General features: G+C 51.1%; 5 protein-coding genes and 3 non-coding genes across 8 annotated transcripts; 4 read left to right on the top strand and 4 right to left on the bottom strand.

The window, feature by feature from the left end:
- Positions 1-1,869: 1,869 nt before the first annotated feature.
- QC761_0088500 lies at positions 1,870-1,960 on the bottom strand. The gene has a single exon. It is a non-coding gene; the product is annotated as a tRNA-Lys (tRNA).
- A 453-nt stretch (positions 1,961-2,413) lies between these two features.
- On the bottom strand, positions 2,414-2,484 carry QC761_0088490. Its single transcript has one exon. It is a non-coding gene; the product is annotated as a tRNA-Gly (tRNA).
- A 478-nt stretch (positions 2,485-2,962) lies between these two features.
- Positions 2,963-3,771, top strand: QC761_0088480 (uncharacterized protein). Its single transcript, XM_062872941.1, has 2 exons — positions 2,963-3,161; positions 3,225-3,771. Exons 1-2 carry the CDS (start codon positions 3,004-3,006, stop codon positions 3,592-3,594), a joined length of 528 nt encoding a protein of 175 aa, XP_062729079.1. The 5' UTR covers positions 2,963-3,003; the 3' UTR covers positions 3,595-3,771.
- A 231-nt stretch (positions 3,772-4,002) lies between these two features.
- QC761_0088470 lies at positions 4,003-4,089 on the bottom strand. Its single transcript has one exon. It is a non-coding gene; the product is annotated as a tRNA-Lys (tRNA).
- A 229-nt stretch (positions 4,090-4,318) lies between these two features.
- On the top strand, positions 4,319-5,550 carry ARC15 (arp2/3 complex subunit). Its single transcript, XM_062880850.1, has 2 exons — positions 4,319-5,125; positions 5,185-5,550. The coding sequence occupies exons 1-2, from the start codon at positions 4,743-4,745 to the stop codon at positions 5,432-5,434; spliced, it is 633 nt and encodes a 210-aa protein (XP_062729078.1). The 5' UTR covers positions 4,319-4,742; the 3' UTR covers positions 5,435-5,550.
- A 15-nt stretch (positions 5,551-5,565) lies between these two features.
- QC761_0088450 (uncharacterized protein) lies at positions 5,566-8,596 on the bottom strand (the record flags this gene model as incomplete). The annotated part of the gene is made up of 4 exons (XM_062872940.1): positions 7,916-8,596; positions 7,124-7,856; positions 6,482-6,699; positions 5,566-6,402 (listed from the first exon to the last, which is right to left on the bottom strand). The coding sequence occupies exons 1-4, from the start codon at positions 7,934-7,936 to the stop codon at positions 5,566-5,568; spliced, it is 1,809 nt and encodes a 602-aa protein (XP_062729077.1). The 5' UTR covers positions 7,937-8,596.
- Positions 8,597-8,763: 167 nt separating this feature from the next.
- On the top strand, positions 8,764-12,462 carry QC761_603980 (uncharacterized protein; the record flags this gene model as incomplete). The annotated part of the gene is made up of 4 exons (XM_062880849.1): positions 8,764-9,488; positions 9,550-9,883; positions 9,957-12,222; positions 12,295-12,462. The coding sequence occupies exons 1-4, from the start codon at positions 9,323-9,325 to the stop codon at positions 12,460-12,462; spliced, it is 2,934 nt and encodes a 977-aa protein (XP_062729076.1). The 5' UTR covers positions 8,764-9,322.
- Positions 12,463-12,679: 217 nt separating this feature from the next.
- On the top strand, positions 12,680-15,423 carry ATG18 (autophagy protein; the record flags this gene model as incomplete). Its single annotated transcript, XM_062880848.1, has 3 exons — positions 12,680-12,956; positions 13,096-14,467; positions 14,520-15,423. 3 exons carry the CDS (start codon positions 12,680-12,682, stop codon positions 14,563-14,565), a joined length of 1,695 nt encoding a protein of 564 aa, XP_062729075.1. The 3' UTR covers positions 14,566-15,423.
- Between the last annotated feature and the right edge of the window lie 49 nt (positions 15,424-15,472).

Genomic DNA, 15,472 nt, shown 5'->3' with positions numbered 1-15,472 from the left:
CTTCCCGTGCAAAACTCCACAGAGACCTAAACAAGATCCCTGCCTGTCGGGACTTTGTTGTTTGACCGTTTTATTTTATTTTTTGGGGGCTACGTGGTTGATGGCGGGTGTCATTCATCCCAAAGAGGTGTCAACCCCGGAGCTATAATACCCTGCCTGATAGCACCCAGACGGGTCGACCACGCCCAGGGCTAGAAGGTGTGAACCAACAGGAAAGAATGAAAAATTTTCCAAACAACAGCCCTGTTTTGCCTGAGTAACCAGCCAGTCGGTTGACAAGGCTGGTTCGTGGTGGTGTACGGTCAGACCTCTCCTCTCACCTTCGGTGAGCAGGAGGTTATGCTCAACGATAACTTTTTTCTTGGATGAGTTATTACTCAGAGGATTGGTTCCCTCCGAATTTTGTGTTCACCTTGCTCCTTTCACTTTGTACCGGTCGTCATGGGGACCGTTCTCGGCTGCTCGTGCCGAAGGAGTTGAAACGGGATGGGCTGGTGAGGGGGTGAAAAACGAGTTTATCACTCAGGGAGGAAGTAACTTGCTGAATTAGAAGCGAAAGCGACCGTGACATTTGACTGGTAGGTTTGACACCTGTTAGTTTGTCACGGGACTTGGAAGGCTCACGATGTCGCTGCGAAGTGCCGGTGGGTTATATGGAGACACTGGTGATGGCATCGCGAGGCTAGAGGGTCTACACCATGAGTGATAAGGAGGAATGAATAGATGGTGATGTGTTTCGTTTGTGACGGGATCGTGACGGCTTGGTGAGCAACGGTGTATTCTCGTCACTGGGCAAAGGGTTGGGTGGGAGGTCGGTCGTTTATGATGCCCGGGTTCCTCGCATGATGTCTTTCCAGGGCTGAGAACTGGGCAATTCGGCACATCATACTCTGCCACATCGAACTTTTTGACGAGAAGGAACTTACCTAGACCCGGGTGACAGGAGAGTGTTGGCTGGCCGTTGAAATGACTTCTACTGCACCGAAGGTATTGAGATGCCTCATCCATAAGTAGACCTTTGGGCAAGACAGCCATGCTCCTCAGATGCCCTGATACCCAGAGCTTCACTCGTGGTTCAACGTATAGAAATCCAAATTCGACATATAACTGGAACTGCCTCAGGTCATGATAGGTTTGCGAGCCATATAAATCTAAGCAGTACATGCATATACTTCCTCGAGTAAAAGATAAATAGGCAAGCTTGAGAACAAAGACCCAAAGTAGGTGAGAAGACTTCGAAGCCTGGAGCTTAATGGAAGGAAAAGAGGTATGGCTTTGAGGATATATTGGTAGCTTGTGTCTTTCACGCATTCTGCCTATAGCACAATAGCTTGTACAGTTACAAACAGAGTTCAAACTGCAATCCCTTGGCAAGTCATTAAGACAAATACAAGATAGAATCATCCTCTCTGGTGTTAATAATCATTTTAATAGAGCCAGATCCAGGCCATAGTGGGCAGAGCCTGGGACTGACAAAGCTCACGTTTTAAGAATAAACTCATCTTTAACTTGGGTAAAATGTTGAGTGGGCAAGCTGTTAGGTTGACCCAGATCATCTTGGCTCAAACTGCATACATGGGGGAATATCCTCAGGCTCGCACATGTTCAAGCACATGGTCACAGTATATCCCAAAAGCTCATAGCTCAAGTTCAACTCCAAGCTCAAGCTTCCCACAGGACCAACCTTTCGAACCCAGGCTTCCTCACAAACCCAAGGGTTGCCAGCTTGTTTCCAATCCCAAGCTCGAGTCAGTGGTGCTACTCGCCCCCAGGGAACACCTCTTATCAACCTCCACAAGACACAAAACCCTACACTACACATAAACCCACTCTGGGACATGCCATACATAGAACAATGGGTATAACCTTGCCCGGCTAGCTCAATCAGTAGAGCGTTAGACTCTTATGTACAGAGCACTCCGATATCTCAAGGTTGTGGGTTCGACCCCCACTTCCGGCTCAATTCCCGTCGATGCGATTCGATCTCTTTTTCTCATTAGGCCAGTCATGATGTCTTTTTGTTGTTTAGGTTTTGTGGGCTTGGTGGCCACCTGGCTGGCGTTGTGTTCGGGTTTTCTCTATGACATATAGCAGGGTTGAGGTTGTCGGTCTTATCTTTTGTTAGATGTGCATTTTTCAGCTAGATAAAGGTAGCTAGTGGTTGGAACCTAAGAGGTGTAAAATGAGTGGTTAAGGTGTCTAAGAAGAAGAATACACTAGTATATAAGATTTATTATTGTAGCTGAACTTCAGGCATGTATGCATACAACCCTCTCGCTTGATGAGCTCTAGGTTGGGGGAATGATATCCGTGCCTTTTCTCATGATATCTGACTGGAAACACCATCGCGGGTGGGTACAAGCTGCAAATTGAGGTACAAGCTGCACCCCTAAACATGTAACAACCCTAAAAAGCATCAGTGGTTTAGTGGTAAAATCCGTCGTTGCCATCGATGGGCCCCGTGTTCGATTCAGGGCTGATTCCTAAGAAAAGACTTCTCTTTTGCCCAGATTCTCAGTCTATTTGACTGGCGATACATTTTTTGCCAAGTTCTTTTGTCGTTTAGATGTTTCCATGGCAATCTACGAGATGCTATAGAACAGCATTCTTTCCTTGCAGCATGTCTACCCGACTGATAATGAATACTTGTGGCAGGGAACGTTAAATAACATCCCGTGGGCGGATGTTCGCACGTGCTGTTCCCGAGCGACCAGGAACATTGTCCTAGATGCTCTGGTTCCTTCCGCAGAATGTTGAGGACCTAGACAGCAGGGGCTGGTTGCTCAAGGACGGGAAAGTGCGACAGTGCTTTCGACGATCGAGAGGAAGGAACCTACCTACACAGTACCTGACTTGTGTGGGTACATGAACGCTGGTTCTTTCCAAACCCGGCATCTCACTATTGCATATGGCGGGGAGGTCAACACGCACCCTCTTCAGCCTTTAGAACTGCGAGCTGTGGGCATCTTGCCTAGGCTTTGTGCCCATATATCTCCAAGAAACATGGCCACCACCTGTTCCGCGAAGCGTCAACCGCCCCCAAGTTCCCCTTTGCTTCTAAAACGAAAACGAACCAAGCTAGAGCCTGAGCCTCCGAGGTTGGGAGAGGAATCCAACATTTGGCCGGCACATAATGGCTTGGCCTCTTCATCTCCCCCGAGGTCAGCGCTCTTGACGGTACGCTGATAGTCAGGCTTGCTGATTGTATGGGGACGGGATCATAGGAAGCGGGAAAAGTCTGAAATATCTGACTCTGAGGGAGACCCTCTTGATTTGTCCGGAGAAGATGGCTCTCAGAACACAGCTAGGAAGCGTGATCCTCAAGAAATTCTCTCTGATATCCTCCCATCGACAGAGATCTCGCCCACGAGGTCAAGCCCTCTGGAAAAACATCACGCTTGGCAGCAAGGTACAAGTGAGATAGAGGATCTTATCGAGGACGACGTTGGTGAGGAGAGTTATTCTACCTGGGACGAGGATGCAATACATACCGAAGACCGGGCTAACGACGACGATGAGAAACGCGAGGACTGCAGAGATGAAGACAAGGAGGATTGCAGGAGCCGACTCAGTACACCAGATGTGGTTTCTTGAGAACCTGGGAAATATGGCCTATTCATTCTTGTCGTTGTAAGTCTAATGTGGTTTTCCAGGCCTACAATATCTAAGTAGTTTGGCTAATCGAGGTATAGACGAGGGTCTGTAACGGTCAAGCTATGTTCGTAAAGAAAGAAAGAATACCCCCTATGTTGCTCACGAACTAGACAGGTAATGTTTCTAGTAGTAGTCATATCAAAAGATAAGGCGGTGAAGTCTTGCTTTATGGTGAGTGGAATACACTACTCTCCTAATTCAGGTTGATATTAGGCATATTTCCATCCATTAACACCCTGCACTAATGGTGAGAGTGAGATGCCATCAACAGCAAGATGAAGAGCAACAAAAGTCAAAAGAAAAATACCAAAAATAACATGGTCATAAGTGTCGTTTCGACGGGAATTGAGCCCGACGTGGGGGTCGAACCCACAACCTTGAGATTTCGGAGTACTCCTTAAGAGTCTCACGCTCTACCGATTGAGCTAGCCGGGCAGCGGCTAACGATCAACCATGCTTCGTTGTTAGATTTAGTGGTGGGAGAAGGGTTAATGTGAGGGAAGAGATTTTTCTTGTTGTGTGTGGGTGGGTGCGGGTTTCTGGGAGGTGTGTGTAGGCACTTGCTGGGCAATACCTTGAAAAGTTGAACCAGGGATCCGGAGCCAAGGGAGCATTTTTCAGGGTTGGCGCTGTTTTTGAAAGCACGAAAACCAGTAAGGTTTGAGGGAAAGGATGCCGTGAGCTTCAAATGTCTCTTGTCTTAGGGCTTGGTATGCTCAAAAGTGATTTGAAAAAGCGAAGTAAAGGTTGTAAACTATTGATTAACATAAAGTCTGTTTAAGCCCCGAGTCCTCCCCGCAGAGCTCCGGCTTCCATTCAGAAACCGGCAGTGGGAGCCCCGGGGTGGGGCCGTAAGCTCACCGTCGGACCAGTGCGGGGCAGGGCGCAGCTTGCCTGAACCCGCCTCCCTGCCTCGTCAACGCAAGCTGCATGCGCAACGTCAAGCTGTCCAGCAATCCAGTTCCACACGGAGCTATCAACCAACACTATTTCTCAACATCACCACTTCCAACCGACAGTGCCACGATCTCAATTTCACCATATCCAAAACCGCACAAATCGTATAACCACAGAGAAATAGCCCAACAATGTCTATTATCCAACAACACACCGAGTCCTCGCTCACCGATGCCTGGCGCACCATCAACATCGATGCCCTCGACCCCGACTCCTCCCAGAACTTCCCTCTCTCCACCCTCCACCCTCCCCAGCCCGAATTCTCCGACCAAGACGTCCGCAACCTCCAGTCTCAGATCCGCCAGCTTCTCCAAGCGGGCGATGCCGAGGGCGCGCTGCGGTCGGCTCTGGAGAATCCAATCTACAATGCTCCCGATCTGGCCAAGGAAACGCATCTGCAGACCGTCATCGAGGTGCTGCAAAGGATCAAGGTGAACGAGATGACGCCTCTTTTGCAAAAGATCTACAATGATGATAGGGGTAGCGAGAGCTTGGACGTGTTGATGAAGTACTTGTCAGTTATTGTTGGCGCAAAAAAAGGGGGCGAGGCATACGCTGACATGATGTGAATAGGTACAAGGGTATGGCGGCCACGTCGAGCGGTATCTCCAGCCAGCACACCGGCAACAGCCCGAGAACACCAACCAAGTTGATGACGCCCCAGGCAACGGGGTTCAGTCAGATTGGCAACAGGTCCGGGATAACATCTGGAGACTCCACCGGCGCCGCCATGAGCGTCTTGCTTAGTTGGCATGAGAAGGTGGTGGATGTGGCCGGGCTGGGGTGCATTGGGAGAGTCATGACTGATTTCCGGAGGGTATAAGACATTTGCATTGTACATACGAATTCCAGGAAGCAGGCGGATAGAATAGTGTGGGGGAATATTTTTACAAGACGTTTTCATGAGCGACAGGCCAAAATACAATGACATTGACGACGATGTTGAGTCGTCATCTATTTTGTCCCCAACACATCCCTTAGATTGATCTCTCCACTGCCCCTCGGCAACGGCTTTGGTTGATCCCCTCCTTCTTTCCACCCAATCATGTGAATCACCCTGAATGTCGCCGGTAGCCTCACAGTCCCGTCCTCAACCTTGCTTCCATGAAGTTCCCTATATATCCCCTCCGCTGCAAGCAGAACATCCTTTCCAATCGCACCCACCTCCCTCCCCAACACCGCATTGCCCTCTCCCATGGCCTGGAGGTCCTCCATCAATGCAAAAGTATCAGGGTATTCCACCACAATGTCCTCCACATCCACCGTCAACATCTTGAACCCTGCCTTCCCCAGCAACCCCCCGACATCCTTGACATCCGCCAACGGCGACACATGAACGCCAATCCCGCCCCTCCTTTCCTGCTCCGCCAGCTGCAACGAAGTCCTCAGCTCAAAAAGCGTATCACCCCCCAGCATGGCCCCAATAAACGGGGCATCCGGCTTGAGAATCCGGTTGATCTGCCCCAGCACACCAGGGAGATCATTGATCCAGTGCATGGACAAGCTTGACAGCACCATGTCAAACGTGTTGTCCTCCCACGGCAAGGGGCCTTCCTCGTACGGCAAGACAACACGCTCCATGTTGATCTCCTTGTTGAACTCGAGCTCCGCGTCCCGGAAGAGAGCCTTTTGGCTCGAGTCGGCAGCGACGAGCTTGCCGATTTTGGTGGCCAGGGGTGGGATGTCCGCGTCGGGCTGGGAGGGGTCAGGGTTGGGGTTTGTGAGCGCGCGGGCGAGGGAGTTGGTGTAGGCTCCGAAATCGAGGGTCAAGGAAAAGGTTCGTTTTACGTCCTGGGGGTGGGTGGGTAGGTGGTTAGTAAATAAATGAAACATGAAGTGAGATTTAAGGTGTCGTGAGGGTAGGGAATACCAAGAGCCGTTCGGCCACGCGCATGGCGACTTCATCTTTCAGATAGTCGGCCTGTCGGCTGGCTTCAGCGTTGGAGGCGGCGCGCTCGCGCTGGAGCCATTTTGTGCGGTTGTTGAACACCTGGAAGGAGGTGGGGATGCCAGAGGTCTGGAAGGCGTAGGGTCTTTTTTGGTGTGGGATTTTTGGGACTAGGCGGGATGACAGTGGCCTGCGAAGGGCTGTTGGGGAAAAAGGGGTCAGCCGCATTCTTTCTGGGTGAATGCGCAATGGCTATGGCCTCGCATCTTGAGGAAGCAAAAAGTGAGGTTTGCAATCCGAGGACTGACATTGGAGGCGCCAAAACGTCATGGACGGCGGTTAATTGTGGGAAGCTACCTTCTTTAGGCTTGGCGTGTGACGGACAATAACCGGCATCCATTCTCTATGTATGTAGTTCCTTTAGACTATAGGTCAAATAGATATTCACAACTACGATCGTATAATATGTCCTCCATATAAGGGATCCAATGCTTTAAATATTTATACATGTGTCAAGATAAACCAAGAAATGAACCTCCAACTCCTCGCTCGCATGCCAGTTACTACCAACAATCATGATTTCAGTCAGGCACGGCCTGGACTAGCCTGTCTTTTCCCAGATACTAATCGACCAATCGCCACCACACACTTCTTTCCTCCCCCTATTGTTGCCTGGGCACTTGACGCTGCAATCCCACTCGTTTGCTTTGGCACTAGGAGTGCGCTCCTCTATTCTGTTGCCACAGTAGCAATCGATGCCAATCTCAGTGCCGAAGTATTTGAAGCCCGCGCAGATGCGAGAGCACATAAGGTTCGTCATGGAGCTGTTCCCCTTTGCCGGCTGGTCAATCAGCAGGCGCTGGGTATCGTCGTAATAGCAGCCAACATAGCGGTAGCCATCAACAACGACATTGGTCGAGAAAGATACCGGCGCACTGCTTGTTTGTGATGGCGGCGGTGTTTCGGTACCGGTGTTGGTATTGTCGTCGATGGGTGCAATCTGGTCGTTCCCGCCACTTGTGCTCCCTCCGGCTATCGCGGCGACATTACTGGCGAGTGCTGGGTACGATGTCTCGAGCGAGGAGATCTTGCTTCCAAGTAAACCTCCAACCAAAGCTAGCGCCACAATGACAAGGAACAGTAGTCCCGTGGTGACGAAGAAGAGAATGCTCAGTCGAACACCGCATATCCTCTTTTCCTTGGGCTCGACGGGGTCCTCAGCGCCGAGAATGGTGTGGGACTGCGGGTACTGATTTTGGTAGTATGGCTGCTGCTGTTCGTATGACTTGAAATATGCTTGGGTTTGGTGTTGGTGGACCTCAGGAGCATCCCCCCCTGGAAGAATAGCTACGGGATACTGCAAGGTGGTGTTAGGTAGGCACTGTCGAGTTGGTAATATATGGCAACGGTACTGACACTTCTAGGATCCTGCTCCATGATGGCGAGTGACTGGTGAAGCCCCAACTTGTAATCTACGGAGAGAAAGGAAGGAGGATCGGTGGAGAAGGGAAGGAAAGGATAAAAAGCCTGAAGGAACTTGTGCTATCTTCTATCCCGACGCGGCCGCTGTGGACCTTTAGCAAGATGATTTTTGGCATGATCAATCAAGAAAAGAACCGAACAGGCCAATCAGCATCGGGTCCTGAGATGTGGTTGGGTAGGTAGCATTACCGCCGCAACTGTGCCTCTCTCCTGCATTGTCGGTTGGACCATGCCAGATTAGAGACTCGCGTCTTCTAACTAACAAGCATAGTGTGCAGTAGTGGTTTCGATTAAGCGCCCTCAGCCGCGCCAGCGCGCATGATGAGGACCTGTCAGGTCAGCTTTATCATTTATGATGGCAATGCCGAACGGAACAGTAGGTAGACTGTGGACTTGTAGTAGAGAGTGCAAAAGATACTATTGATTCGTAATATGATCCCTTGGTGGCGGTCGTTTTACTCTCTCTCTCTAGACACTGAGCCAGGCTCGAGGGTACCAGGTATCAAGTTTGTGCCATTGCGGTCTTATTGAGCCTCGACCGAGCGGACCTATGCGCGGGGAAGATAAGTAATGTAGAAATGTAAGAATAAGGACCAGATGAAAGGAGTGTACAACGATGCCCAGTTCGTTGACAAATCTGTCCGTCTGGGACAGTTTCACCTCATCTGGGGAAGTGAATTGGTCTGTGTTGGTTTGCTCACGTGCTGTATCACCTGACTGTACACTTGGCCATCGACCCAGTCTTGAGCGCGCCGTCCACATCTCGCGTTCGAGCATGGACAGGGATCAGAGCAGCTACGCCAATGCGACAATGCTCCATCTTTTTCCAGACCCTCCAATTCCACAGCAACCCCCCTGAGCCGACCCGATTGCATCCCGACGACTACCTTGAGGCGACGCATTGTGAGCCAGCCACTGTCGCCAGCATCGTCGACCATCGGAATTTTAACGATATACACGATATCGTTGTCAACACCACACGTATCAGTTCTCGTACACCTAGCCTTGGGCATTTGGGGCTCTGAGATGCAGCCGGCCGATTCCCATTAGCTTTCGATCGATTCGAAGCGCGTTCGAACTCGACCAGCCAGAAACCACACTGTTGCTGCTTCCCTGCTCCGCTATCTTTGAAATCCAGCCTCCGAACCCTCGACTTTCTCTGTCGATTTCGCTTATACTTGAGCCCTTCGTCTAGACTAGTCGCGTGACGGGAATATTGAAAGCTGGGAGGATTACCAGGCCTTGACGGCATTACCACACTACACTGCATTTTGTTGCAGACATTACGCCCAGCTTAGCTTGCATCATACAAGAGCAGAACAGAGTTGAGGATATCACAAAATGGCGTCTTCAGGCCCCACGGGCTTTCTGGGCCGATCCAGCAGCAGCAATGCCAATATGCGAGGACTAGTGCAGTTCATTGCCGACTTGCGCAATGCGCGTGCTCGAGAATTGGAAGAGAAGAGAATCAACAAGGAACTGGCCAATATCAGGCAAAAGTTCAAAGGTTTGCGACCCCTCTTTCCGATCACATGTATTCTATAAGCCCACACTGACATGGCTGGCAGATGGTAATCTGAGCGGGTATCACAAAAAGAAATATGTTTGCAAGCTTCTGTACATCTACATTCTGGGCTGGAACGTCGATTTTGGACACCTCGAGGCAGTCAATCTCATCTCGGCAACAAAGTACTCGGAGAAGCAGATTGGGTATTTGGCAATGACCTTGTTCTTGCACGAGCAGCACGAGCTATTACACCTGGTGGTGAACAGTATTCGGAAAGATCTGATGGACCACAACGAACTGTTCAACTGCCTTGCACTGCACGCCATTGCAAACGTGGGTGGTCGGGAGATGGGCGAGGCCCTTAGCGGAGAGGTACACAGGTTACTGATCTCACCGTACGTATCAGGCAGGGGGTTGTACTCCTGCGCACATCTACGTCTCGTTATTATCTCGCTAACATGTACGTAGCACCTCGAAATCTTTTGTCAAAAAGAAGGCGGCGCTTACCCTGCTCCGCTTGTACCGAAAAAATCCTGGCATCGTCCAGCCTCAATGGGCAGAGAGGATAATACATCTTATGGATGACCCGGATTTTGGCGTGGCATTATCCGTTACCTCACTGGTCATGGCTTTGGCCCAGGACGACCTCGAGCAGTACAAGGGCGCATATGCCAAGGCCGCTGCCCGCCTGAAACGGATCCTTATCGACGGGGAGTACGCCTCAGACTATCTGTACTACAAGGTGCCTTGTCCCTGGCTCCAGATCAAGCTCTTGCGACTCCTGCAGTATTTCCCACCTTCCGAGGACAGTCACGTTCGGGAGATGATCCGGCAGTCCCTTCAAAGGATATTGGACCTCGCCTTGGAAACAAACAAAAATGTACAGCAAAACAATGCGCAAAATGCTGTTCTCTTCGAAGCCATCAACCTCATCATCCACCTCGATACTGAACACGCTCTCATGAAGCAGATATCTCAGAGACTGGGGCGATTTATCCAGTCGAGGGAGACAAATGTTCGGTATCTAGGTCTTGAGGCTATGACGCACTTGGCCGCTCGATCTGATACCACACTTGGTCCCATCAAGCAACACCAGGAGGTGATTTTGGGATCGCTCAAGGACAGAGACATCAGCGTTCGACGAAAGGGCCTTGATCTCCTGTATAGCATGTGCGATCACACAAATGCACGACCAATCGTGGGCGAGCTTCTTCACTACCTTCAAAACGCCGATTTTGCAATTCGAGAAGAGATGGTGCTAAAAATCGCCATTTTGACGGAAAAGTATGCCACCGATGTCCAGTGGTATGTAGACATCTCCCTGCGTCTTATCGCCATGGCAGGAGATCATGTCAGTGATGAGGTATGGCAGCGTGTCATCCAAATTATCACCAACAACGAGGAGCTGCAAGTATATGCTGCCCAAAACATTCTTCAATACTGCAAACAAGATCACTGTCACGAGACATTGGTCAAGATTGGGGCCTACATCCTCGGAGAGTTTGGTCATTTGATTGCTGAAGAGAAGGGCTGCAGTCCGATCGAGCAGTTTATTGCATTGCAGAGCAAGCTCCCCGCCTGCGCACCAGGGACTCGTGGCATGATTCTGTCGTGTTTTGTAAAATACGTGAATCTGTTCCCCGAGATCAAGCCACAGCTCGTCAACGTCTTCAACGTCTACAGCCACACGCTTGACCCTGAACTGCAGCAAAGAGCTTGCGAATATTTGACACTGGCAAGTATGGCGACCGACGATCTTCTCCGCACTGTTTGTGATGAGATGCCACCGTTCCCAGAGCGCGAGTCGGCCTTGCTTTCCAGGCTACACCGGAAGCATGCGAACACAAGCGATAAGAGGACGTGGATCGTGGGAGGAAAGGACGCCAACTCGGACGCTGCTGAGCTCACGCTGGCCAAGAATGGAAGTCTTAGAAGGACGTTCACCAATGCCGGTACCAAGCTAAACGGGGGTGCGGCCGGCGATCTCTTAGGTCTTGACATGAACAATATTGGCCCGGCAGAGGCAAAGTCAATACCCAATCTCGCCAGTGCCGCTCACTTGTCACCCAACTGGGAGAAGGGCTTCAACCGGCTTCTTCTCAAACCAGATGGCGTTCTTTACGAGGATGGCCAGCTCCAGGTTGGCGTGCGGTCCGAGTACCGCGGTCAGATGGCTTGCCTGATTTTGTACTTTACAAACAAGACTCCGGCTCTTGTTGGATCGTTCACCACGACGCTTGATTTGGACACGTCAGAAAAGACCAATCTGACATGGGACGTCAAGGGCCTTCCCGACACGACGATTGCACGGGGTGCTCAGGCCCAGCAGGTCATTATGTTTGAAGCTAAGAAGGTTTTCGAAAAGAGCCCAACAATCCGGATCAGCTACCTGGCCGGTGCGTTGCAGGCTCTTACCCTCAAGCTTCCTGTCACTCTCCACAAGTTCATGGATCCTGCCGAACTGACTGCTGAGGATTTCTTCAAGAGGTGGAAGCAAATCGGCGGGGCCCCTCGTGAGGCACAACAGGTGTTTGGGTTGACAACTGCTGCCAAGGACCAGCAAAGGGAACTTACCGACGGCTTCATTCGAGATGTCATCAAGGGTTTCAGGTGGGGGGTGCTGAACAATGTCGACCCTAATACCAAGAATTTTGTGGGTGCCAGCGTTGTGCACACGAGCGAGGGTGGGAAGATTGGCTGCCTGCTCAGACTGGAGCCCAACTACGGAACACAGGTATGTTTTCTCTTGTCTCGGCCTGATACATCCACCAAGGGCTGGAACACGGTGCTAACAGATACACGACAGATGATTCGCCTTACGATCAGGGCTACTGATGACAGCGTACCGCCTGTGATTCTGAAGCTTATGGAGGGCAGGCTTGCGCAGGGCCTGTCAACGGTGCAGGAGAGACACGGGCCACCGCAAACCGTGAGTGACATCTCAGATTCATTTAGGAATATAATGGTTCGTTGAACGAGGAGAGGGGGGTTTGGGTGGTGATGGGGAGTATTGGGTTGGGTGATTCGTGGGGCAGACCAGATCACGTATACTTCTCATGCATAGCAAGCAAGGCACATACCCATTTACACGCCTGCCGTTTTGGTTTTGGTTTTTATTGAGTGCAAGGAGGACAATTTGGGGTTCTAGTTAATGTATATATATCCGAGAAAGTTGGTAAATGCTGATGGTCATGATCGTATCTACTTGTGTGTTGGGGGCAGGAACCTTGATGGCTGGCTCGTTCTCTGCGGCTTCCCAAGGGACAGCTGATCACCTTCCCAAACCTGGGCGGGCAGACAGTGGCAGATGCCCAAAAAAGCAAGCACAGGGGGCTGAATGGAAGGCAAGCATGGCCCCACTGCCCCGCAATGACGATCGGCTGGCCCGAGCTCCTTCATCTTATCGCAGCCATGGGAAAGCCAAAGGCAGCAGCTCCCCTGCCACTCCCACATCGGACCAGGCCAGACGTTTGTCCAACAAGCTTCGAACCACGCCTTCTTTTCACCTCTGCTCTCAACATGCTTAGAACACACTGGCCATATTAACTGAGTCTCTTAGCTACGTAGCCATACGAGTACACTATCGGCATTCGCTAGCACACAACAGCTCCAACCAACGTCCACCGCAACCCCCTTTCTCGAGACCCCAAGTCCCCCGTTGAACACCGCTCGCCCATCATGTCGGGCGGCGCCCTGAACTTCGTCACGTTCAACCAGGACCACAGCTGTCTGGCTGTCGGTACCTCCAAGGGCTTCCGCATCTACCATACAGACCCCTTTTCCAAGATCTTCAACAGCGATGACGGGAATGTCTCCATAATCGAGATGCTCTTCTCGACCTCGCTCGTTGCTCTGGTTCTTTCACCCCGCCATTTGGTGATCCAGAACACTAAGCGGGCCTCGGTCATTTGCGAACTCACCTTCCCCAACGCCATCCTTGCCGTGCGGCTAAATCGAAAACGGCTGGCCGTGGTGTTGGAAGAGGAGATCTATCTTTACGACATTTCCAACATGACACTTTTGCAAACAATAAACACCTCGCCGAATCCAAACGCTATTTGCGCCCTGTCTCCCTCGTCTGAGAGATGCTACATAGCCTATCCGCTTCCCAAACAGCGAGACGACACAGGCGAGAGACGGCCATCGCATGCCCCCCCCCTGTCCAGTTATGTTCCGACTACCAGCGGCGAGGTACTCATATATGATACGGTGAAGCAGGTCTCTATCAATCTAATCGAGGCTCACCGGTCGCCACTGTGCTGCATCGCGCTGAATAACGACGGCACTCTCCTTGCGACGGCGTCAGAAAAGAGCACCATTATCCGCGTGTTTGCGATTCCCAGTGGTCAGAGGCTGTATCAGTTTCGGAGGGGTACCACTCCTTCGACCATATACAGCATGTCTTTCAACCTCAGCTCAACCATCCTCTGTGTTTCGTCCGTCTCCAACACTGTCCACATCTACAAATTGACCAACAATTCTCAAGAAGACGCCGAAGCAACATCACCTAGGCGTAACCGCTTTGCCCGGTCTGCCAGTATTAACAGTGCCGACTATGTTCCCAACAGCGACGACGACTCTCGGCGAAGCAGTGGGGCGGAAGAGTATGGCAGTACCGCGAGCCAGCCCAGCAGCGAAGGAAGCAAAGCTCTGCGGAACAGCGGCATGTTTGGCAATATGATCAGACGGTCATCTCAAATTGTCGGGCGTGGCGTGGTCGGAGCAGTGGGGGCTTATCTACCAGCCGCTGTGTCTGAGATGTTCGAACCCGAGCGTGATTTCGCAAGCATCAAGATTCCTAAACCAACCAGCACGGTACTGCAAGGAGCACCAGCTGGCGGGGGCGGACCCATCCGCAGTGTTGTGGCCATGAGTAGCAGTTCGCCTCAGGTCATGGTAGTGACAAGCGATGGTATCTTCTATGTGTACAACATTGACCTGGAAAAGGGAGGGGAGGGGTACTTGGTGAAGCAGTTCTCGTATGTTTTTCCTCTTCAATCACATCCCACTGACCTCTAACTTTCCAAATAGTGTTGTCGAGGCGGATGATAAGCTGGACGCCTCATATAACGCATAGGAAGTTACCGAGAACACCGAGGCCATTGCCGGCAAGCACGAGTCATTCGAAAAGGTGAGACGGAAGGCAAAGCTGAAGAAAACTCTGGAAAGAGTGGTCCCAGAGAGTATGACGGGCGCTGCACACAGTTTAGCCGACATGATGCCAGATGTTACGGTCAAGGGTGTAAAAGAGACGGTGGAAAGGGCAGTGAAGAAGGCGGCGGGCTTGCAGAGAAAAGGAGGGCCCAGCGATGATGTTATGGGATTTTTGTATCCCGATTACGATCCCCAACATGATTATGTAATAAACACCTCGGAGGACAAGGAACTCGTAGTTCCGGCGTTGAACAATTCTGGCAAGGATGTTACAGGTTATATGGTGAAGGATCACATTGCAAAGCTCATGCAGGCTTTGGAAACACCGTTGGCACCAGGTGATCCTTCACTTCCTGGGATGCCTCTTGGCTCGACGAATCCCCGCCCCGACGAAGACGAAGAGCCTCTTCAAGTTGAAGAGGACTTTTTTGGTGGTACTAGTGGTAGCAGTGGAGATGAAGGAGAGGGAAAAGGAAAAGGCCGTGCAAGAGAGGTCTTACCAAGAGCACGGCGCACGGGGGATAAAGGGAATAAAGATGACGATTGGTACATTGCCGAAGACGAAGTGAAGATAAAGCATTTAGCTCAGATGGCAAGTTGATCGAGGCGCCGGTCAAGACAAAGAAGGGGGAACTGGGTGGTGAGCGTGATTTTATTTCAGGTCGTGACTGGTAATTTTGCTGAGTGGTTTGAGTAACTTGACTGGGAACATGTGCATAGCGTTTGGAGTTTATGGATATCTGAATAGCGTAATCGAACCTCTTTAATGCTTGCCTCCATAAACTCCCTGAACTTCTTTTGAATACCCATGTCCGTCTCTATGAAGCCGT

This window comes from Podospora bellae-mahoneyi, chromosome 6 (genome assembly GCF_035222275.1).
Source record: "Podospora bellae-mahoneyi strain CBS 112042 chromosome 6, whole genome shotgun sequence".
Lineage (NCBI taxonomy): Eukaryota > Fungi > Ascomycota > Sordariomycetes > Sordariales > Podosporaceae > Podospora > Podospora bellae-mahoneyi.
The sequence above is the reverse complement of the archived record's forward strand: the minus strand, read 5'-3'. Positions and strand labels throughout refer to the sequence as shown.